At 38.1% G+C, this 23,172-nt stretch overlaps 1 protein-coding gene across 1 annotated transcript in view; it reads right to left on the bottom strand.

Moving 5' to 3' along the window:
- Positions 1–23,172, bottom strand: part of BTBD16 (BTB domain containing 16) — a gene marked incomplete at both ends in the record, with an annotated part of 37,288 nt that overhangs the window by 5,796 nt on the left and 8,320 nt on the right. The window contains 10 exons of the mRNA XM_083364891.1: positions 1,086–1,168; positions 4,290–4,381; positions 12,930–13,049; positions 16,198–16,328; positions 16,940–17,009; positions 19,384–19,498; positions 20,405–20,530; positions 20,994–21,137; positions 21,236–21,312; positions 22,751–23,047. Coding sequence (XP_083221017.1) covers positions 1,086–1,168; positions 4,290–4,381; positions 12,930–13,049; positions 16,198–16,328; positions 16,940–17,009; positions 19,384–19,498; positions 20,405–20,530; positions 20,994–21,137; positions 21,236–21,312; positions 22,751–23,047 — 1,255 coding nt within the window. The remainder of the gene's footprint in view (positions 1–1,085; positions 1,169–4,289; positions 4,382–12,929; positions 13,050–16,197; positions 16,329–16,939; positions 17,010–19,383; positions 19,499–20,404; positions 20,531–20,993; positions 21,138–21,235; positions 21,313–22,750; positions 23,048–23,172) is intronic.

Raw genomic sequence — 23,172 nt, 5'->3', positions numbered from 1 at the left:
GACACCCCTGCTCTAGAAGATGCTATATTTGACAGATCAAATGACCCACACTCTTAAATCTGATATCTAAATGATAATGGTTTCATGGCTTCCTGATTTTTCCACCATTCCTGACGTTTAAACTGACCTATTAAATGATTTAACTGAACTATTTTTCAAATAGAGAATGTTCAAAAAGAGAATTATTTACGCCAGGATGAATGGTCAATGAGTTTCTTCACAAAGTAATGAAAACATTCTCTATTCCTATTTATATACTAATATCCAGCACCTGATAAACTTGTCTGATCTCAAAAAAGAGTTAATCAAGGTCAGACAGTAAGTGGGACATTACCTGGAAATGACAAAGCTATAGACTAGACTGGGGGGGGGGAGGGTGTTGAATAAACATCTTGGAAGGCTGGGTTTGCAAGGAGATTGTGGGTCAATTAATCAGTAGAATGGATGCTGCAACACTGGAGGTTTTTAAGAAAAGATTGGGCAACCAATTGTCTGAAATGGTATAGGGTTTCTTGCTTGACCAAGTTTTGGATTAGAAGACCTCCAAGGTCCCTTCCAACTCTGCTATTATGTTATTCTTTTACAAAGACAGTAGCAAACCAATTCTGTTCACTGCATGACAACTACATGGTTGTGAACATTCAATTATCAGGACTTGGAGAAGACTTTTTTTCCCTGCATCACCTTCAAGTCAAAAGAAGTAAACTCTTGGTTTTTTTTTCTTTTTTCTTTTTTGTAAAAGTCTTTGCAAAATAAGAGTTAAGTATTAATTTGCAGTCTGGACAATGCTCTTGTTACACAATGTGGTGAAACTGATTCACTTATCATATCAGCTTCATTACACAAACTTAGAAGTGATATTAATATGGCCATACATGTATGTGCGACTGTGTTCTATATTTCTGTGTCTGGAACTGGGTAATGCCATCAAATATAGAAGTAAAGTCCCAAATTAAAGTTTTTTGTTTTCATGCAGTGTCCCTGCACATATACAAAGGTATGTTGTGAGAATACCTCCTATGAAAAAGCTAGAATTTAAAATCAATCCAGACTGAGCCATTTTCACACTAAGCATACCAACTCACTGCATGGTAATGATTGGACAAGATCCTTGTAAGCCACGGCAAAGGAAAGAAATTTATTTCCCATAGCTCCTCTAGATGTCTGCCTTTGGAAAAGACAAAAGCAACAATTCAGTTGTTTCATTTATATTATTCAGTACCAAAGAACTTTCCAATACAATAGGGAGAGTAACTTATGGGCAGATTGGTTAGGTATAATAAGAATAACAGGAATTGAGATATATGAGGTGAAGCTGGGTTTTTAAAATGCCACAGTTTATGAAAGAACAATAACAGTAGCTAAGAAAGCTTTGTGATAATTACTCCTCCTTACTTTCTAAAATAGGATTATTATACAACAGGCATTGGACAAGATCCCCTTTATAGATCCTACCTTGTAAAACCCACTCCATCAGCAAAACATAGTTTTATAGGATAGTCTGTCTGCTTTTGGAAACCACTCATGGCTTATCTGAGGATCTGCTGACTGGACAAGGAATCTCAGCAAGGTTCTTGGGCAATGGGAGTGCCATCACCAGAGTGTTTGGAACATTTTATACTGTGAACCGCCCAGAATTGAGTTGCATCAAAATTGAAATAATTTGCTCTTCTCTTCTTTCACTGAATATTTCCTGCACAATTTTTCCTATTCCTCACTGACTACTCACAAAAGTTTTCAGCCTCCTGGCCTTTTATCTATGGATCCTCATCCATTAGCCCTACCTGTCTATCCTGCTGCACCAATCTGATTATTTGTGTCTGGCAAATTATACACCAAATCTTTTCTTCCTGTGTCACTATCTCCTCCATCACTGCCACAATCATGAATCTGTCATTATGAAATTTATCTGCAGCCCTTCCCAAACCTTAGGAATCTGGATTTATACCCAGTGGGTGAGCTGTAGTGGTACTACTGAACGCTTTCCTAACCTATCAAGATTGATTATGTTTAACTATAGTTAGTTTTTTGTAGCTTAGGCTCTTGTGCAAGACACAAGTGCCTTTTTTAAAATGGCCTTTGCCTTCCAATTAAAATGCCCTGAAAGAAGCCTGACAATTGCTCAATAAAACCCTGGTTTAGAAGCACCTTAAGGCAATTCATTACTCCCAGCTGCACTTTTCACCCAGTGCTCATTCCTGCTTTTGCTTGCAATGTTAACAGAATTAAACATTGTTAAACAAAAGCATTCTTGTGTCAACAATGCAAATAATCTAAACTTGTCAGAGTTGAAGTTTTGCATAGTCTTATAGTCATGCAGTTCTTCCTGTCATGTGTTTCTGCCAGCCAAACATGCCAAGGATCAAGTTTAACAACACTGGCCCAGTTTTCTATTCACCTCCTTTTGGGATGTTCACACAATGAAAAATAGATTTGGCAATCATTTTTGTGTAATCACTGCTGAATATTTCTTATCATTTGCTCACAACAGGGGTGCAAAGAATGTCATTTACCCCAGTTGGGGCCTCTGTTTTTTTTTTGGGGGGGGAATTAAAACAAAATGGATGGCTTAAATATTCCAATATTATAGGATATTCATTTCACTCCTTAAAATGCTTGACTCTCTTGTTCCCAAAGGCCTTTGCCCAATGTCGCAATGCAGTCATCAACATATCATTCTAATCTTAAAGTGACCTCAAGTGGAAATTGCATAGCTTTGATTTAAGGCAGTGTTTCTCAACCTCAGCCACTTAAATATGTATGGACTTGAATTCCCAGAATTCCCTAGCAAGCATTCTGAGAAATTCTGGGAATTGAAGTCCACACTCGACAAGTTTCAAAGTTTGAGAAACATTGATTTAGAGGAAAAAATGCATCTGAAATCTATGAGGTGGAGATTTTAAGTGCTTCTTCTGGATTGAAAAGAATAAGTATATCATCAGCCTGCAAATGGCAGCAATTATTGTCGGAGCTTACAATATAGGTAAGTTGTTTATTTTAAGGAATGTGAATAAAGAAGCTTTCCGCTCATTTATTCCTCTGCCACCACAACAAGTAGACAATACATTTCACATAGCTGGAACTATATACGTATCTGATGTACTGATTAAAAGCTAGACTTGGGGTATTGGGGAGATTTGCCCTCACTGGCTAACATGTGCCAGCCACTCTCTTTCAACCCAATCTCTCTCACTGAGTTCTTGAAGACAAGTGGGAGGAGGTAGTGTTGTGGATGTTGTCTTAATTTCCAGAAGGAAAGACAAGAGAGAGGGAGAAAGAGAGACAGACAGACAGAGACAAGACACACACACACACACACACACACACACACACACACACACACAGAGAGAGAGAGAGAGAGAGAGAGAGAGAGAGAGAGAGAGAATAAACATGGTGGTTGGGAGTTATGATTCCATCTCATCTGGTGGGCATCGTCAAGAAAAGCAGTCATCAGAACAGAATGTTGCGTGGTTAGATCCACTGTCACAGCTCTGATTAACTCTTGGAGAACTTGGGTGTGTCAAAGCAATGTGACTGGGCTTGGTCACTCCCAAATGAGTGATCCATGCTGTCAAAGCCAGCAGAGCCATCATGCTTGTCACAGACCCATCCAAGTAAGAACAAAGAAAGCAGGACTTACCTGTTTCAGGGGCCTGGAGCCCTACCAAATCTAGTATCAGTTAGATTATGCTTTTTATAATGTATTATACTTTAAAGTATCAAATGCATGTTTGTACTATTTCCTTATGTATTATTAAACAAGTGGTTGAAGATGAAAAAATATAAAAAAATATAAACACTTTACAGATTCAAAGAGTAACTACTTTTTTCTTTATATTTTGAAGTATCAGTGAAAGTTAATTATGGGGTAGAAGTGGGACTGAAAAAAATTTGGAGTCCCTTTCCTTAATTGAGAAAATCTATAAAGGCTTTGCAAGATGTCAGGAGATATCATAGTTCAATCAACTTGTTCCCAAATGGAAAAAAATATAACAGAGAAAATGTAGATAGAAGAATTTTAATATATTTTTGTATGTATATACAGCTACATACTAATAATTTTCTTTAATATATATCTACGGGGTACTTTAAAACTTGTTTTGTAAAGTACCATATAAACTGTGTTGATAGAAATTGTTTGCTGTCCAGAAATACAGTTTATGTTACTGACTCTATCTGACTGAGTTGATGGATGTTTACCAATAAATATTGGTTTTTGCCATCACAAAATTTAGAACATCTGATTTTCTGGATAATCCTAAATTCAAAGAAAAAAAAAGTAAACTTACTTGAAATGATGCCATGTAAACGGAGAGACTGAAAAATAGCCATGTATCGCTGTCCTTCTTCCCTTTCCAAGAAGGCACATGTCTTGGGTAAACTAAAGAATCAAAATAATGGAGCAAAAGACTTGATTCAGTGCCGACACAAACATGATCACTTCCTGAAACATTTCATTCTATAAACATTATTTTCTTCATGGAAAGCCTTTGCAATGCAGTGAAGAGTAAAATTCAAGGCAGACACAAACACACACAAACACCTGCCTCAAGGCAAGGGACTATAAATACGGTGATGGGATAGATGCCCTTCCTTCAGCAACACAATGGCCACTGGATGCACGTCAACCTCAAAGTCTTCATTGTCCTGTAGTTTTTTTTTAATCTGTAATTGTTTCTAATTCTTTAAATTCCCCAGGTTGGCATGGGAATTGTACAGGTAGTCCTCAATTAACGGTCACAATTAAGACCAAAATTTATGTTTTTAAGTGGGACATTAGTTAAGTGAGTTTTGCCCCATTTTACGACTTTTCTTGCCACATTTGTTAAGTGAAGCACTGCAGTTGTTAAGTTAGTAACACGGTTGTTAAATGAATCTGGCTTCCCCCATTGACTTTGCTTGTCAGAAGGTGGCAAAAGGTGATCCCATGACCTTGGGTCACTGCAATTGTCATAAATGTGAGTCAGTTGTCAAGCCTCTGAATGTAAATCACATGACCACGGCGATGCTGCAATGGTCATAAGTGTGAAAAATGGTCATAAGTCACTTTTTTCAGTGCCGTTGTAACTTCGAATGGTCACCAAGCAAACTGTTGTAAGTGGAGGACTACCGGTAAACAGATTGTGGGAAATACATAATAGCAATAGCACTTAGACTTATATACCACTTCATAGTTATTTTCCTAAACTGTACTCCAGATGCCTACATTTGAAATTGCTTCGCTGGATGGCTCATAATTAGCAATAGCATTTGGACTTATATACTGCTTCACAGTGCTTTACAGCCCTCTCTAAGTGGTTTCCAGAGTCAGCATATTGCCCCCAATGACCTGAGTCCTCATTTTACCGACCTTGGAAAGATGGAAGGCTGAGTCAACCTTGATCCCCATCAGCTCCGTCAGAAAGCATGCAGGCATGTTGTTCACCCCAGAGAAGCACGTGACCAACTTTCAGCCGCAACTCCAGAAAAAAAGGCCATTTAGGACTTTCTGAAGATTCAGAAGACCAGGGGGGCTTTGCTCCCAGTGAGATATTAGACTACCTTCATTGTCTCCTTAGACTGCCTCACCATACCCAATGATAGGGTTGGTTCTAAGAAGAGTAAGAACTTCCCTAAACAAGAGACAGTGGGAAGGAAAGTGGAAGGAAAGTGACTGTATGACACAAAAGGAAAGTGACCACATAACACAAAGACATAACATCTAAACTCTGACTTAACTAGCTTCATCACATTAATTGGCTTCTTGTGAACACTACAAAACCAAACTCTGCCTAGTCAGTTGAAAGCAGAGGCAAACGCCTCTGATCTCAGAATCGCATCCAGAGAAGGAGAGAAGGAAAGGTAAGTAACTCAACTCTTACTTTAATGCAATAGTAAATCATGGTTCATTGTTGTATTTATTCCCAGCCAGGACTTACACGTGTGTTTCTATACTGTATTAACATGGACCGGTCTATCAAAATTTATTTTGGGAGTGATATGCAATACGGGAAGCTTAATCTGGTAATAAAACGCAGAAAGATTATGTGCAAGGTCCCTCAAAGGTTGCTCCAAAGGTTGAATCGATTCTTAACTGGAGGTAATATCTAACCAGCCATTTAGGTGGTTATATAATGATTAATAAAAGCGAAGTGCCTCATTTCAAGGCTCAGGCTTTGCCAACGCGGAAGAAAGGAGCAGCGGCTTAGTTGGTAGACTAAACAAAGCTGTCAAAGGTTCACTGATCTAAGCAGAGAACACGGGTAGGGTTTGATAAACAAATCAAAATTTTCAGATAGTGGAATTAAAGATTTCTATACTCTTCCTCAAGCAAGTCTTTTCTGCATTATTTCATACAAACATAGCCGTTACTTAAAGTGTGTTTAAAACACTGAAAAAAGTCTATCATCAAGTTCTTTAAAAAAACAAACAAACTGAAGACGCACTTGTTGTTTTTTTTCCTGACAATGTTGTGCAGAAGCGTATGGCCTGAACAAAGTCTGAGGCAGCTGTTAGTAAAACATGAACTTAGTCTGGAAAGACAGAAAAGAAATGAAGAAGAAACTTGAGGTTGGCCCGCTTTCTCTCTGTTTGGTAGCAGAGGAAGGGGAAGAGAAACTGAGTCACACTTTCCAGGTTGAGTTGCTATAGCTTACATCCAATACGGGTACTCTTCGGCTTATAACAGTTCATTAAGTGACCGAAGTTACAATGGCACTGAAAATAGTGACTTATGACCATTTTTCACACTTATGACCACGTGATTTACATTCGGATTCTTGACAACTAACTCATATTTATGACGGTTGCAATGTTCCGGGGTCACGCAATCCCCTTTTACGACCTTCTGACAAGCAAAGTCAATGGGGAAGCCAGATTCACTGCAGTGATTCACTTAACAAATGTGACAAGAAAAGTCATAAAATGGGGCACAACTCACTTAACAGATTTCTCACTTAGCAACATAAATTTCAGGCTCAGTTGTGGTCGTAAGTTGAGGACTACCTGTAATGAAGAATTCTCATATTTCTTGTGTCTTGTTTCCTAATATGATCTGCCTCAAGGATCTGACAGACAACTTCAAGTGCCCAATGCAAGGGGGGAAGGGACTATTAAACTATCAAACTGATAATATTTGTTTTTTAACTGCTGATCATCATCCGTCGCTCAGACATGCCACCAGTGGTGGGATTCAGCCGGTTCGCATCACTTTGGCAGAACCAGCAGCTAATTTTTTGTTGTCCAGGCCCAGAACGGAATTCCAGAAGGGGCATCCACACAGAGAACCAGTTGTTTACATATTTGAATCCCACCACTGCATGTTACTACTAACTTTAGTAGGTTCAAAAACCATCTGACATAGTAACTGAAGTAAATGAATACAGAATTACAAACCCAAAGTTTGGGCTTCTAGGATGAATTCACCGGTACACAGCTTGTACTCTTTTTAAATATCTCTCCCCTTTTGTTTACTGATCTTTCCTACCACTTGCTTTCAATTAGTTAGTAACTAAAAGTTACTTAGTTAGTTGTTAGGCGTCTTCCAATGTTATTTCAACCAAGGTATTATCAACAGAACCTCAAAAACTGCAGCCATTCATAAAAGAAACTCTGAATACTAAAAAAAATAAATAAAAATGCAACATGTTATTACAAGGTCAGAAATAAATCAGCCGCCTGTTGCTATAGTTGACTTCAAAAGGCTAAAAGGAACTCAGCAACAGTTTTCTTTTACTTTAAACAATAGTTCATTTCCAGTTCCAAAGCATTTGCATTGAAACCAGCTGGCTTCACTGCAATTATCACAATGCCCCTTATCTGAATTTAACTCATTATTTAAACGCAACACATTTTGCCTCATAATTTTGGAAAAATATTCTCCTGAGTTCTGCTGACATCTGTCTGACTATTTTAGCTTATTTTTGCTTAATCATTCGCTTTGTAGAGTACAGTATGTGCCAGCTTCACACCTTTTCTCCACTATCACAAATATTACTAATAAATATATTTAATGATTGGCAATTTATTTATTTTTTTAAAAAAGACAAACGAGAACATGTACATTTGAGCTTGGATTCAAGGTTTGCTTCTTGGAGAAGAATAAATCTTCTGTCTCACAAAGATGCACATTCCAATCATGGAAGTTGGGAAATCTTGAAATGAGGTTATATTGCAAAATTGTAGATCAGGAATTAATAATCTTTTTGGACTTAGGGTCCGTAGCTTTACCTCAGAGAGTGAGACTGAGTTCATATATCACACAAAGTCATATTTTGCTTAATCTTAATTTGTACAGAATGTCAAATCACACGTGTACCGCAGGGCTTTTTTTTGTCATAGAACGCTCAGAACGGAGTTCCGGCACCTTTTTTGGATGGAACCTTGTAGGGTAGGCAAGGCGGGTTGTATGACATGTGTGAGTTCCGTCACCTTTTTCTTTTACAAAAAAAGGCACTGCCTGTACAGGTTCAAATAAGTGGCTAAATCAAAACCAACAAGGCATATTTTAGCATGGCATGATACATCTACCTTGTGCTTCCTAACCAAGTCCATTTTTGCTTTTGAAAAAACAGTTGATTGAGATATGAGAATTTGAGATCATGATGAGGTTTAGAAGAAGGGTGAGGACTTTTATGACTTGTGAGCTTCAGCTCCCAGAATTCTTGAGCCAGGAACCTGGGAGTTGAAGTCGACAAGTCATAAAGAGGCTATCGTTCCCCACCTCTGGTTTAGAATCAAGTCATAGCTGGACTTCATTCATTCTGGACTTGTATAGAAGTTTTATCCTTTTTCCTTTTTATGAGTACCTTGATCAAGAAATAGTCCTAAGAGCAGTACTTTGGTGCAGTTGATTTTAAAACTAGGAAACTGGTTTTTTTGCAACCAGGTCCTAAATAGTAATAAACTAGCCACTGTATTCACAGAATGTAGTTTTAAAATATTTTTTTCAGACATTCTGTTGAATACCTTTTTTTTCAACTGATTGGGAATAATTCAATTGTCGGGGTATCAGAGAAATCCAATAAAGCAGACGTGAAGAAGTACAAAGAAGGAATACAAGGCGCATTCAATTCAACTAAGTAAGTGATGACAGAAATCATCATTACACAAACACGTATGCCCTTATATTACATATTGGCATGTAAATAGTAATGCCATCTTGGTGTCATTGTGGTTTGATGAAGATGCTGCTAACTAATGATTGAAAATAATCTTTAAATGGCCTGGAAACAGGAAATTGACTTCAGAAAGTAGGCAGACTGCTCAATAGCTGGGACATATACTATAACAGAGATGGCATTGTAGAAACATTTGGCTAGCTAGCATTGGAAACAGGATGCTGCATTAAATGGACTTTGGCTTTGACTTAGCAGAACTCTTCTTTATGTTCTCAGAGTCATGCTGAACATTAATTCTGAACTCAGCCTGGTTTTAAAATAGAGCTGTGATGTGGCAGAGGAGGCTTCTGTTGGAAAGAAATGCAAACACAGACCTCCTTTAGGCACTCTGGAATGAGTTCAGTTGTATGGTTCTTTGGAAACTGGCCAGTAACTGGGAATTGGCTGAGATTTCCAGTGCAAGAAATCTCTTGCAGCTGTTTCCATGAACTGTGTAGGGAGCTGTTATAAAGTAGCAAAAAGCTACTTGGTATCTCCTGTGGCTGCTAAACAATGTAAAGCTTTGTGTATCTGATTTTTCTCTTTGTCTATTTTCTGTGCCAGACTTACTTTGTACACACAGAAGCATTTGCACCTACTATTCACAGGGATAACAGATAATAAACAAAAAGCCACCTGGTTATTCTCAGGATAAACTTTTAGGAAGGGTTGAACTGTGTTGCAGGGGTCTTCAAACTTGGCCCTTTTATGACCTGTGGACCTGGCTGAGGAATTCTGGGAGTTGAAGTCCACAAGTCATAAAGGGGCCAAGTCTGAAGACCTCTGCTGTATAGTAATGGCATGGTTTTTAAAAGACTCCAGTCTCAGTATGTTTCAGCCATATCCAAAAGAGGTCTAAATGTAAATGCTATACCAAAAATTTCAACCATCCTCATGCAAGCTAATGAGACAGAAATTAATTTCAATTTTTCTTTTCAAGGGGGAAGAAGTTTTCAACATCATTAAGGGTGAGATAGCATTTATCTTGCTTGAAAGGTAGCCAAAGAATATTTGTGTTTTGTCCTTCATGTAATCATCTTTCCAGGGGACCGCAGGGTTCTTTCCACAACAATTTCGTTAGTTAGGTAAGTTGTGCCTGAGCCTTGATGACTAAATGGAAAAATGCCTATTATTATAACCAGTCTTGGTGGGATTCCATAACTCTTTCAATGACACTTGAATGATCTCCTTGGACCTATGTTGTCCACTGTCTTCCTCTTTTTTCTGCTTTTCAACCTCACTAAGCACATTAAGTTTTCCCATCTTCTACTTGTCTCAGAAGCCACCAAGTATCTGAAATTTTGTTTGCTGATCATTGCCTCAAGGGCTATTAGAATAAGATCTGAAGGATGTCATTCAAGACAATCCCTCCAATGGGACACTTTTCAGAACCATGTGAAGCCACTGATGGAAGAAAAAAATGTTGCCAAAATACACACAGAACTAGCACCCTCTAACCCCTTACAATAAAGCAAGGATAAAAGCATTCTGAGAATGAAAACCAGACCTTTTTTGGCAGGGTAAGAAAATGTTCATGAAGATAGATTTTGAAATAATCCATTTTTAATCAACTGCAGTCACTGGATTTATGTATGTATAACTCTGATTTCAATATGATATCTATGACTGGAAGTTGTATTAAAATAAATAGGAATCACTGCCAGATTAAAAGAAATTAGATTTACTCTTGAGAAGCATGTTTAGCATGCTAGGGGAGTTATAATGGGTCCTACTAATACCTTTATCTCTGTTGGTTTGTTTTCTGTTAGCTTTGCTTAATTTTGGTTGACACAATGAAATTGCAGCAAGACGTAGATTAGCAAAAGAATAAACTTCTAAAGTACTGTCTACATGTACATATTTCACATGGCTTAATAAGCAAGTGTTACATGATCTATTTTTCCCCTTTTCAGATATTTCAATCTGAAGCATGTTACAGAAGATTTTATTAAGCTGACAGAATACAAATCCGTGAATGACCAAACTGTTAAGAGGATGGATTTCTAGCTAGAGAGTCAATTAATCAGCTGTTTTGAAAGGCAATTGCCTTTAAAACACAGATTGCTTAACCACATCATCTTAATGTATCGTCTACATTATATTAAATATAACCTGTGGAAGACATCACATTCATCCTGCACACGTGCATAGGCTGCAAATGCCCTTATTTTCAGAAATCTTTTGATAGAATGAGTGCTTCTCAGGTCAACCTAATAAACAATGATTCATCTAGGCCTTCAGCTCATTCCTATCTCTTGGTGAAAAAGGCAGGGCTGGGGTGTGGGGGAGGAAGAGATAAAAAAGAAGAGAATTTTATATTCAAGACATAGGAACTCTCTTTTGATCCCAACAGTGATTTCTTTATAGTGGTCCATGACTCACAGGAAAGAATGGTTCATGGGACAGCACCAGCAGTGTTAAGACAGTCTTTTCTTTATTCTTCTTCTTCTTCTTTTTTTTTTTTAAAAAAAACCCAACCTAAACCACAAAAAGTGTATTTCACAAGCCGGGCTGGAAATCTTTCATGGCTGAAGCTGAATTTGTCTCACTTCTGGGAATTCTGTTTGGGTCAGGAAGGGACATGAAAAGGGCGACCGGCTGACTCTCTGCCTTAGCAACAGCAGATGATGCTTAAGGGGCCGCTAATTCTCTATATGATGTTTGACTAGGATCAGAAGGACGTAGGTTCAGCTGTAAAATATAGGTGGAGATTTCTGCAGGGGGCCAGGGATGGCCTGTAGGGCACCTTCCAACTCTTATTATTTATTTGAGGCTAGCTCTCTTTCATAGCCCAATCGATAGCACAGACCTTTTGAGAAATATTTATTTATTTATTTTAATTCCATTTATATCCCGCCCTTCTCCGAAGACTCAGGGCGGCTTACAAGCTTAGCAATATAATAAGGTAGCCCACTTAGAACTTCTATTTAGAATAATTTGTATACTAAATTATGGGAAACTAAAAGCTTGAAAAACAGGATCTACATTCATTCAATATGAAGACCTTAATTGCAAATACAACTGAAATATAAGCTGGTTAGAAAGGATGTTGTATATTATTGTTATTTGTATAAACACTAGAAAAATGTCTATATCTAATTTTGTATGCATCAATAGTACCAAGAACTGTATTTGCTTAATGTTGGTAAAATGACAATATTACTGGAAGAAGAAAGGATCAAGGCATTCTGACATCTTAACTATGGAATTATAGAAATTAATCACTATTAATTATTGTTAAATATGTGAACCCAGACAACACATTGTTTACTAAGCACCAAAGATTCTTACTGTAAAAAAATCAAATATATATATATATATATATATCTCAAAAAAATAAAGGGAACACTTAAACAACACAATGTACTGTATTTAACAGTAGAATGTCTTATCTTCTGTTCCCTTTATTTTTTTGAGCAATATACAGTATTGCCAAAAAAAAAAATTACACAAATATGAGCTGCCACTGCTGTGGCTACTGCCTGTTGATGGCCTTGGGCTAGGCTGAAACAGGAAATAAGATTTGTCCTGTGTCTGGGACTAAGCAAGTGTATTCTGAATGCTTAACAAACATTTAACGTGGATTTGGGAATGTCATATCATTACATATAGTGGGTATGGCTTAAAGAAGCCTCCCACTTCTTTTTCACTTCCATCTCTCCTTTTCCACTTGTAATAGGCTAGAACTCCTGCAGTTTTGTCAAACGACAGCTTGCTAGCAGAGGACTGTTGAATTTAGGCTGCCCAAGACTGCTTTTGAGGAAGGTTATGATCCATGTAAGAAAAGGATACCTGCTAAAATATGTGAGGATAGTATCATAAGGTGGAATTATCTGAATTTTGGGATTTTGCTGCAGGAATACCCAGTAGAGTGCAGTTCTCAAGAGGTAGAATTCATTGATGGTAAACAACCTGGCAAAAGAGGAAATATTAATCAATTAGCTACATTTTGAAGTAAAATTTTTAAAGAGCAGTCTTTTTTTAAGACACGGGAAAAACATTTAATCTTAGAGTATTTACCTTTAATAATGTTTTCCAAAGTTCTGTTACTTCAAATGCATGTAACATATTTCAGCATATTAATTAATGTCTGATCTGGCAGATAATGATTGTAATTCCAAAAACAGCAAGTGATATGGCCCAGTGTTTGCAAAATGCCAAGTTTAATAGCAGCCAAAGGCACAAACTTTTTTTTAAAAAAAACAAAACAAAACAATTTTAACCTTTGAAATAGTTCAATTAAGATTAACATCGATGCCATTTCAGGCTTCAGTAGGTGCAGGGACCAACTTTAACAAGGAAGAAGTCCAGAGCACTTTGTTTAGGTTACAGTTTAAATGTGAGAGCCCAATCCAAAATCTAGATCAGTGTTTTTCAACCTTGACAACTTACAATGGGTGGACTTCAAGTCCCAGAATTCTGAGAGTTGAAGTCCACCCATCCTAAAGTTGCCAAGGTTGAGAAATACAGGTCTAGAATATTGTGATTACTACTAATCTATAAAAATGTATCGACACATTAGCAGCTTTGTTTTAAAAGAAAACATAATTTTATTTACTGATGCATGTATACATGCTTTCTTGTGGTGGTGCAGTGGTTAGAATACAGTACTGCAGACTGCTCACTCCAAGAGTTCGATTCAGAGCAGCTCAGGGTTGACTCAGGTTTACATCCTTTAGAGGTTGGTAAAATGAGGACCCAGATTGTGGGGGGCAATATGCTGATTCTGTAAACTGCTTAGATAGGACTGTAAAGCACTATATATGTGCTATTTCCTGCATTTTAAATAAGAATCTCCACTGGATTGCTTGTATAATATCTACTGTCTAATCAAGACAAGTCTCAGTGTTTCCCTGAAAGTAAGACCTACGCCAAACTAAGCCCTAGCTTGAGTTTTGGGGGTGGCCCTAATATAAGCCCTACCCTGAAAGTAAGCCCTACTTAAGAGCCTGCGCATCCGGCCGCCTACCAAAAGGTCAATCAGTCAATTCCAGCTTCCTCGAAATGATCGACTGAACTTAGTCCCACAAACTTCTTTTGTTTGTGGGACTGCACACAGTGGCAGAGGAACGCAGCAGAGGAATGTGATGGAGCTGGAAATCAGGTAAGCAAAGTAGAAAAATAGGGACCACTACGGTGGGAAGGTAACAGCGTTCCGTGTGCCTTTGGCGTCTAGTCATGCTGGCCACATGACCACAGAGACGTCCTCGGACAAGCACTGGCTCTTTGGCTTTGAAACGGAGATGAGCACCGGCCGCTAGAGTTGGAAACGACTAGCACGCATGTGCGGGGGAACCTTTACCTTTACCTTTATTTATGTATTATGGTATATTTGTTGATATGTATGGCGGAGAGTTGGAAAAAATAAAAATACAAAAACTTTTTTTAAAAAGGCTGGGAAATTGTCAGACTAACATTACATAACCTAAGAAGACAGAGGCTTTTGTAAAAACCAGGTACTGGCATGGAAATTTGAAAAGAAAAGCTCTTAAAACTTTGGGGAGGAAGCTAATTGCTTTCTGAGAAGGATGAAATTAATGAAAGGCTCAGATAAGACAAGAGTCTGTTCAAAGATTAGAAGTGTGGAAAATGTTGGCAACTTTCAGCAACAATTTGGAAATGGAACACTTTGGCTACAAAACTCATTAGGAAAGTTGAGAATTTGAGCAAATGGAACCTGTTACCTGTTTGCTACATATAGCTCCCCAGCTGACAAGCACCTTTGTCTGGAAATATATATTCAAGACTCATGCTACTTAAACACTTGGTGATTTATAGCCCTTAGAAGCATCCAAAATGCACAGGGGGTGGGGAAAGAAAGCTAAAATGGATACACTGATCATTCATTTCTCTTTTTCTGCCCTGTGTCAATTTTCATTTCTCATTATGAAGCTCCAATCTTATAATAGAATATATTGAAGGGAGGGCATTGGCAGATGTTCACTTTTTTAGTGTTACTATTTCTACAACAACAACAACAACAAATATTTCCAAGAAATATGCAGGGGGGGAATATAAGACCATTTAGCCACCTAGCTTCACTATTCACAATGATCAGATTCAATCATTACCTGGTGAATCAGATCATAATAATCAGATTCGAAAGATTCCGTTAATATAGCCAATATGGATAAAAGTAACCTTCCGGTTACTTGGTCTGGTCTAGCTAGTGGGACAAGTTTGACTCTGCTGTACCTCCTTTCTCCTTAATCTCTACATCCTTACAAGTAAGGTAGTTAACATCTAGCTATATAATTATGAAATCATTTCTAAGTGAAGACTGATTTTTATACATACATATATGTTCTTTGCATTTTATGCTGCTATTTTATATTTGCTAAAACTGTGCTTGCATTTTACACCCTTACAATGTAGTCCTTGATTAGTGATAGTAATTGAGGCCAGAAATTCCATTGGCAAGCAATGCAATTGCATAGCTCAATGTTACATGACTGCATTGCTTAGTGATGGCAATCTTGGCAGTCCCCCATTTCTTGAGGATAATGGGTCACTAGGTGAGCTGCCAGGTTTTAACAATCGAAATCAGAAGGGAAGTTGATAGGATGTTGCAAGTCCCAGGTGGCTTGCACCAGGTGAGCAGGCAGATAAGTAGTGCTCGGTTTAGCAATTTCAGACCCAGGGTGGCTACTGCTGGATGGCAGACTGTGCATGGGCAACTGCAGCAACATGCATGGTTTGGGGTCTGGGGGGTGCCTGCTGTTGGGTGGGGGTGTGTCTATAGGTGCTTGCATCAGCATGCACAAGGGATTTCAGGCCTGGGAGTAGTTGCTGCCAGGAAGGAGAGACTTATTGAAGCAACTTGCAACCTTTCTGACATTATCTAGATCACAGGTGTCAAACCCGCCGCGTCACATGACGTGTCGCGATGTATCGTGCCTTTTTTTGCATTGCCGGAGCTGGGGTGGGTGCGGCCTCCGTATGATGCAGCCGGCCCACAGACTGGCAGCTTGACACCCCTGATCTAGATGGACCTTTGCTAAATCTAAGAAGACCACACCTGTATTCAGGAACCCTTCCTTTTAGTCAAGTACTTTCTGACCTTGGAGATTTAAGCACTTTCTGTAGCAGCTCCAGTGGCAGGTCCCGCAGACATATCTGGGAGCCAAGCTCTGGGACAAGGTTTACCTCAGTCCATCTTTCACAGACAGCGATCAAGGAAGGTTGCTTATACTGTTTCCAAAGTGGGGAGAAAAAGAGAAGTTAAAGAAACTCTGAACTCTAGAACCATCTTGTGGTGGAAACTGGAAATAAAACCACTGTGTCTATATTTGAGTGGAGACAAAAAAATAACATGCATTTATTTTCGGGTGACATTTTAATAGTTGCAAATCTAATGTTATAAAATGAAAGCGCAACTAATACATTCAGAATTCCACCCAGGAAGATTTGCAGAATTCTGTTGAGTTTGTGCTACGTTTCTGTACTGTATGTGAAAAATATCTCTTGTTTTCAATTGCTACAAAAGGTGAAGGGCACTTCTACAGCTAGACATGCTGGAGCTACACCCAATTTCTTTAAAAACTGTTCCCAGAAACCTCCTTCTTGAACAAGTAAAGGACATTTTTATTGAACAGAAGGGTGCAAGTTTCATTAAAACCCAGTAAGAGGCAACCAACTGATGAAGGGGGAAAGGAAGTAAAGAAATCAGTTTGTTCCAGATCATCATTACAACTACACAAAAACTTGTACAAACATAAGGAAAGCAAAATGTACCTGTTAAGACTAGTGTATATTAGCCTGCTACCAGAATTAAGAGAAAAGCCACTAAGTTTGCAGCTCACCTTGCAGCCTGCAGTATAATAGCTACAGACATTGGCAGGAGAGATGCTTCTTCTCATGACCTGGATGCACCTGGAGGGCAGAAAAGATTGAGCTATAAGTGAGAAGAGGGTTAAGAAGAGGAGAACCCTCTTAAGGAAATGCAAAATACAACTAATCTCTCTAGCCTTTGGCTCTCTATAAGCAAATGCCCACCGGATGCATTTTTGCAGGTCACAGAATTTCTTTAGCCCCTGGGTGAGAAATTCTGGTGTGTGTCTCAATGATTCTTCAGAGAATCATCTTGAATCCTCTCTCTTCACACCCGGCTTATCCTAGCTCAGGAATTCTGGGAGTTGAAGTCCACGAGTCATAAAAGAGCCAAGGTTGCCTACCCCTGGCCTAGCTCACTCTGTAGCATTTATCCTCTCAATAGGCATAGTAGACTGCCGTTGCAGGGAAACAATATTTGTTTGGTTTGTTTAATTACACAATTTTCTCAGGGATGTTTGCATTTTGGTCAAATGCTTTATCTCTCTGTGGGACGATTCAGGCTGGTCCCTCCCTCCCACCCTCAGTGAGACAGATAAAAATGGCTCCTCCGAAGTTCTTTGTAGTCTCTTGGCAAAAAGTAGCTATTTAGAATTGCTGTCCAAATCTCGCCTGAATTTTGAATAAAGGCCATTTTTAGGAACAAGACAGAAATGAAGGGAAATCAACATACTCTGTGTTTTTAAAGTGAAATTTAAGCGGAATGAGAAAGTAACCCATGACATCAAATCAAGAGAGAAATTAAACAATAATTACTTGTTCCCTTCACTAAAATCATCCCTCCCCAAGGAACAGGGAAAAGCAAACAGCAGCTGCTTTATGACAGTAAGGCACCCATGGATATGAAAATGTTTTAAAAACTTTGCCCCAGTACCAGAAATCTGATATAACGTTCTTTTTCCACCTGAAAGAATTGTTAACATTTTTTTTCAAGACTTAATTACCCAGTCTTTCAACTATCACCATAACCATGCGTATACTATCAAATTTATCTTAGGGAGAAGAGAGAAGAAGAATCTTTCAAAATATTAATTGTGCACCAGGCACCACTGTTGTTCTCACCACAAAACCTATTTGCATAAACATGAAAACTTGCAAGTTTAAACTTGCCTGTCAGTGAATGTTTACTCAACATACCACTTCTCTAGCAATTTAAAGCAGAAGTCCCCCAATGTCTTAAAAATATGTTTGATCCATAAACTACTAAGATTTTTGTTTCAAGAAGTCAATTTTGGCGTCAGATTTTTATAAAACACGTGTAAAACTAATGTGGAGTATTCATTCAACATTTCCTGGCAGGCAGAGAGCATGAGTTTATGTTCTTACTGGGTGAGAGAGATACATTTCATTCTCTCACTCTAATATTGTTGGCTTCAAAAGAGGTATGGGAATATAGAAATTTTTGCCAATGATATTTAAAACCTGGTTTAGAATCTCAGATACGAGAAGATGCAAAACATCACTGCACCTTATTGGGGGATTAACATAAGCAAATCTGCTTGATATATTATTCTACAGTAGCTTTCTCCAACCTGGAAGTCCTCAAATTATATTGGATATCTCTTAATCCCAAAAGATTGGGATGATCAATGGAGGTGCTCAGTTGCGGTTAGAAGTTATGGGAACTAACTTGGAACATATTTGGAAGCCTGCAGGTTTGGTGAAGGCTGCTTTACAATATTACTAGAGAAACAATAGTTTAGATCAGGCATGGGGAATCTACAGTTCTATACGGAATTCTGAAATGGTCTTCTTCAAGATGATTCTCTGAAGAATCACTGAGACACACTTCCAGGATTTCCCACTAGGTGGCTAAAGAAATTCTGAGACTTGCAGAAATGTTTCTGATGGCTGTCATCTTGGTGAAGGTGCTGGCCTAGAAACCAAGAGACCAGTCTTGCTTTAGACACCAAAGCCAGCTGGGTGTCCTGTCTTAGACATAAAAGTCAGCTAGTCCTGCCTTAGTCACAAAAGCCAGCTGGGTGATTTGGGGCCAGTCACTCTCTCGACCCAACTCTCCTCAGAGAGTTTTTGTTGTGGAGAAAACAGAAGAGGAAGAAGTACTGTATATGTTTGTTCCCTTCAGTTACTTACAAAGTAATAAAGGTGGAATGAAAATCAAATAAATAAAATATTGCTGAATTTATCTTCTTTATCTCCTGTGCTGGTAGATTCATCAAAAGTTCATCAAAATTTAGGAGGCCATAAAAAAAAAGTTAGGAGGCCACAAGTTTCCAATTCCTGACCTTGGCATTGAAATATAACTATATTTTGAAGCACAGTTTGGGGGTAGACTTTGGCTGATGAAAGCTGACATCCCACCCATAACATTATTGTAATAAGAGAAGTTTCATGGCACAACTCACACCCCAAATCTCAAGCAAATTATGTTACGGCATGTTATAAATCTACTTACTTTTGGAAAAGGCTAGGGAACTGTAACACTTCTGCTGCAGCCAGAATTCCCAGAACATCTTCTTCATTCACTTCTGATTCAGAATTGTACATGTTCTTGAGTGCAACAGCAAAGGCTTCATCGTATCAACAGAATATGCCAATAAACATGTAGTTATAAGTATAATAAGATATCAGCATTACCCCTGCTCCCGAACAGAACAGAATATTTATTCAGATTACTGTAGAATGTCTAAGGAGATTTTCAATCATTCAGGTCATGGTTTTCTTAAAAGTGTTCTACACACACACACACACACACACACACACACACACACACACACAAAGGCAACTGGACTTTTGGGGAGGGTTCTTTGAAAAAAGAACTGAAGAAGCTTCTTGGATGAGAAGTGAATTTTTTTAAAAAAAAACTAAGAAAATCCAGTTGCCTTTTGGGGAAAAAAGCACCTTTGAGATTATTACAGAACTCTCACTATGTATACATTAGTTGCTCCAATACAGCAAACAATAGATGGATACCAAGAACGCCTTTCTCAGTCACCCATGCATTCTAGACCAAAGCAGATTCTGAAAAGGCTGCTCAACATTTAGGGAACACAAAACTATACAGACTGGTGGGAGACATAAAATACAAGTGGGCCCTGAGTTCAGTATAGCCGTTTCCATGCAAGTTTGAGTCTGAGGAATAGACTGAGTCCATTCTTTTCCAGGTATTATTAATATCATATGCTTGTCAACAGGATAGATATTAGACTTGTTCCCATGCATCCCAACCAACACAGTTAATTATCACAAATGGGAATTTTATTTGGTTCCAAATATTTATTATTTTTTAAAAGTTTTTTTTAAAATCAGTCTTAAATTACTTAGTCTAGATGATGAAGTGGGAAAAGGTTTAAAAAATTCCTAAACAGTATAGGTACTACAATGAGAGATACAACCTTTTCCCTTATACTGGCCTGTGAAACGCCTTAATATCTATGACAAGTAGTCAATTTATAGAGTAAGATAGTTTGCATTACCAAACCGAGTGACATCTTGATCACTGATTTCCAGAGCAATGGTGACTTTTGGCATTTTTTCCTTCTGTTTCCAGAATTCATCATGCTTATGACCAGTTAGTAGATAGCGTTTATAACAACGGGTTTCTGCCAAAAACATTGGAAACACAGAAATTACGACACTATAAAAAGGCACCTTATTCAACGCAATGGTGAATAGAGAAAAATGTCTAAATAATTTATTTTTCATTAAGATATTTTGCCCGCTAATATACTAACAGTTTAATAGTTCATGATAGTTAATTGTTATTTTCAAAGAAGTAAACATTTTTCTAAGATTTTCTATCTTAGAACGTCTTGATTGCTCATATACAAGATGGAGAAATATAAATATACTGTAGGGAAATGCCAACCCTAATTTTACCTTCTGATCCCAGCTGGAAAATATGACTGTAGATTTATGACTTAGAGTCAGTAAACATCACTGAAATTCTCTGGCTGTAAACCATTATGAATCCAGTAAATTAGAAGATGACATATATTAAGACCACAGTGTCTTAAACACTTCTATAGACATATAAAAAATAAATTTTGGAACATCTACCAATACCTTTTTTAGGTTTCAATAAGCTCCTTGTGTTTGAGGAATCACTATTCTGTGTTGCTTCAGCAAGAAGTTGTGAAAGGACATGGGATTTAAATAAATACATTCGATGAAGCTCCCATTCATAGCCCAAACAGTTCAAAGTTACATCTGAAGAGACAAATGGAAGCTAGTTAAAAGCCATAGCTAGTTCTCTAGAGATGAAAAATCAGTCATGCACCTTATGTATCTCAGATCAGACTGCTTACCTGGTTCCATGCCTTCTGTGATTTTCTGTGTATAAGAGAAAAGCATCTGACTGGGAAGTCTTTGGTGGGAGATTATCCTTGGGGGAAAAACGGGTGATGAAACCAGATTTTAATGACCTTAATTCAATTAAAAGTCATCATCTATCTAATATACTGTAAATTAAATTTCCCAAACCAGAGGTATCAGGATTACAATTGTGGGGGTCATGCTGGCATGGAATGTAGAATTTACAGCCCCAAAGCATCTGGAGGATTGCACTTAAGTGAAAAATAGTGATATTTTTGATCTGAACTTAAATTGCCAGTATAATGCAGTAATAATTACAAAGTGTAAAGTGATCTGTGTGAATCTCTCTGGATATTAGAAAGTCAGCCCTATGAGTAATAAGATTATAGCAGAGTGCAGTAGCAGTTGGCTAATTTTTTATCAATGTATCTAACTTAATGTGGATCTAACATATAATATGCATAAAAAGCTTATTTTCCAACTTTGTTTCAACTTATCAATGAGGACCAATGGCAGTTTACTTTGAAACTAACCCAATAACTAAAGATAATTTTCCATACACAGTTGCATATTGTTCAGCCAAATGCATGTATTATGTCAAATACATAATGAGGTATGTACTTGGACTGCAAGGCGATCAAACCGGTCAGTCCTAGAGGAGATCAACCCTGACTGCTCTTTAGAAGGCCAGATCCTGAAGCTAAAACTCAAATACTTTGGCCACCTAATGAGAAGGAAGGACTCACTGGAGAAGAGCCTAATGCTGGGAAAGATTGAGGGCAATAGAAGAAGGGGATGACAGAGAATGAGGTGGCTGGATGGAATCATTGAAGCAGTAGGCGTGAGCTTAGATGGACTTCAGAAGATGGTAGAGGACAGGAAGGCCTGGAGGAACATTGTCCATAGGGTCGCGATGGGTCGGACACGACTTTGCAACTAACAACAACAACAACATGCAATTATGCATTTGGGAGACATCCGATACATGGGTGATGGACATGCATAGGTGTTTTGTCAGAGCAGGCACAGTCTTATTGTGCTGAGGTAACTCAGGAGTAAATACAGCAAATAGTGGTCTGTATTAAATGTTGGTTTATCATACACTATCTACAATATACACTAGGAACAAAATACATACACGTGGTATACAGCAAACTCCAACACACAGCAATTACAGTAGAAAAGAGTTGAGAGAGAAAGACTTCAGCAAGGCCTTCCCTTTTATACTCAAGGTCTTAAAGGGATACAGTCTCCTGCTGAGTCATTTCTAACATTGCATCATTCATCTCACATTATACAAGCTGGTTAGCTTCTAAATCATTACCTTGACACTCCTCCCACTTAAAGCTTAACAGCTGTTAACCCAAATGCTCTTATACATTCTTGATGCTTGCCTACATTTAAAGGTTTAGTCAATATATTAGCTTGAACAATTAAACAATTTTTTGTGTACATTCCTGCCTTATAATGCAGTTCATTAGTGTGTCCTTCCATTTATTCTTTTCTACTTGAGGTAATATAGCATCTCATGGTAATTATGAGGTTCATCCGTTACGCTATGTGCTCTAACCCCACTTGCTGTGAATCGATCAGGAGATACACCTTTATTGCTACGTTCAGACCTCCTTGGTATCACCTGTTTTTGTGTTTCTGTGACTTCTCTCTTTATCTCAGGTCTATCCTCATCTATCCCTGCTATTTCTGACCTGCTATCCTGTTCTTCCTTCATTGGGCTTTGTGTAGCCTCTCCTTCCTTAGAACTAACGCTACTTGTTGGCATGAACACTTCAGTGTTAGCATGCACCCTGTTCCAATTATTTTGAGAAACTGGCAGACCTTGATTATACAACTTTCTTCATTCCATCTGAAAATCTATACTCTTTGGAACCTGGCTCAGATCCTACAAATCTACATTTCCTGGCCTTTTGCT

The sequence above is a fragment of the Vipera ursinii genome, assembly GCF_947247035.1.
Source record: "Vipera ursinii genome assembly, chromosome: 5".
Lineage (NCBI taxonomy): Eukaryota > Metazoa > Chordata > Lepidosauria > Squamata > Viperidae > Vipera > Vipera ursinii.
The sequence above is the reverse complement of the archived record's forward strand: the minus strand, read 5'-3'. Positions and strand labels throughout refer to the sequence as shown.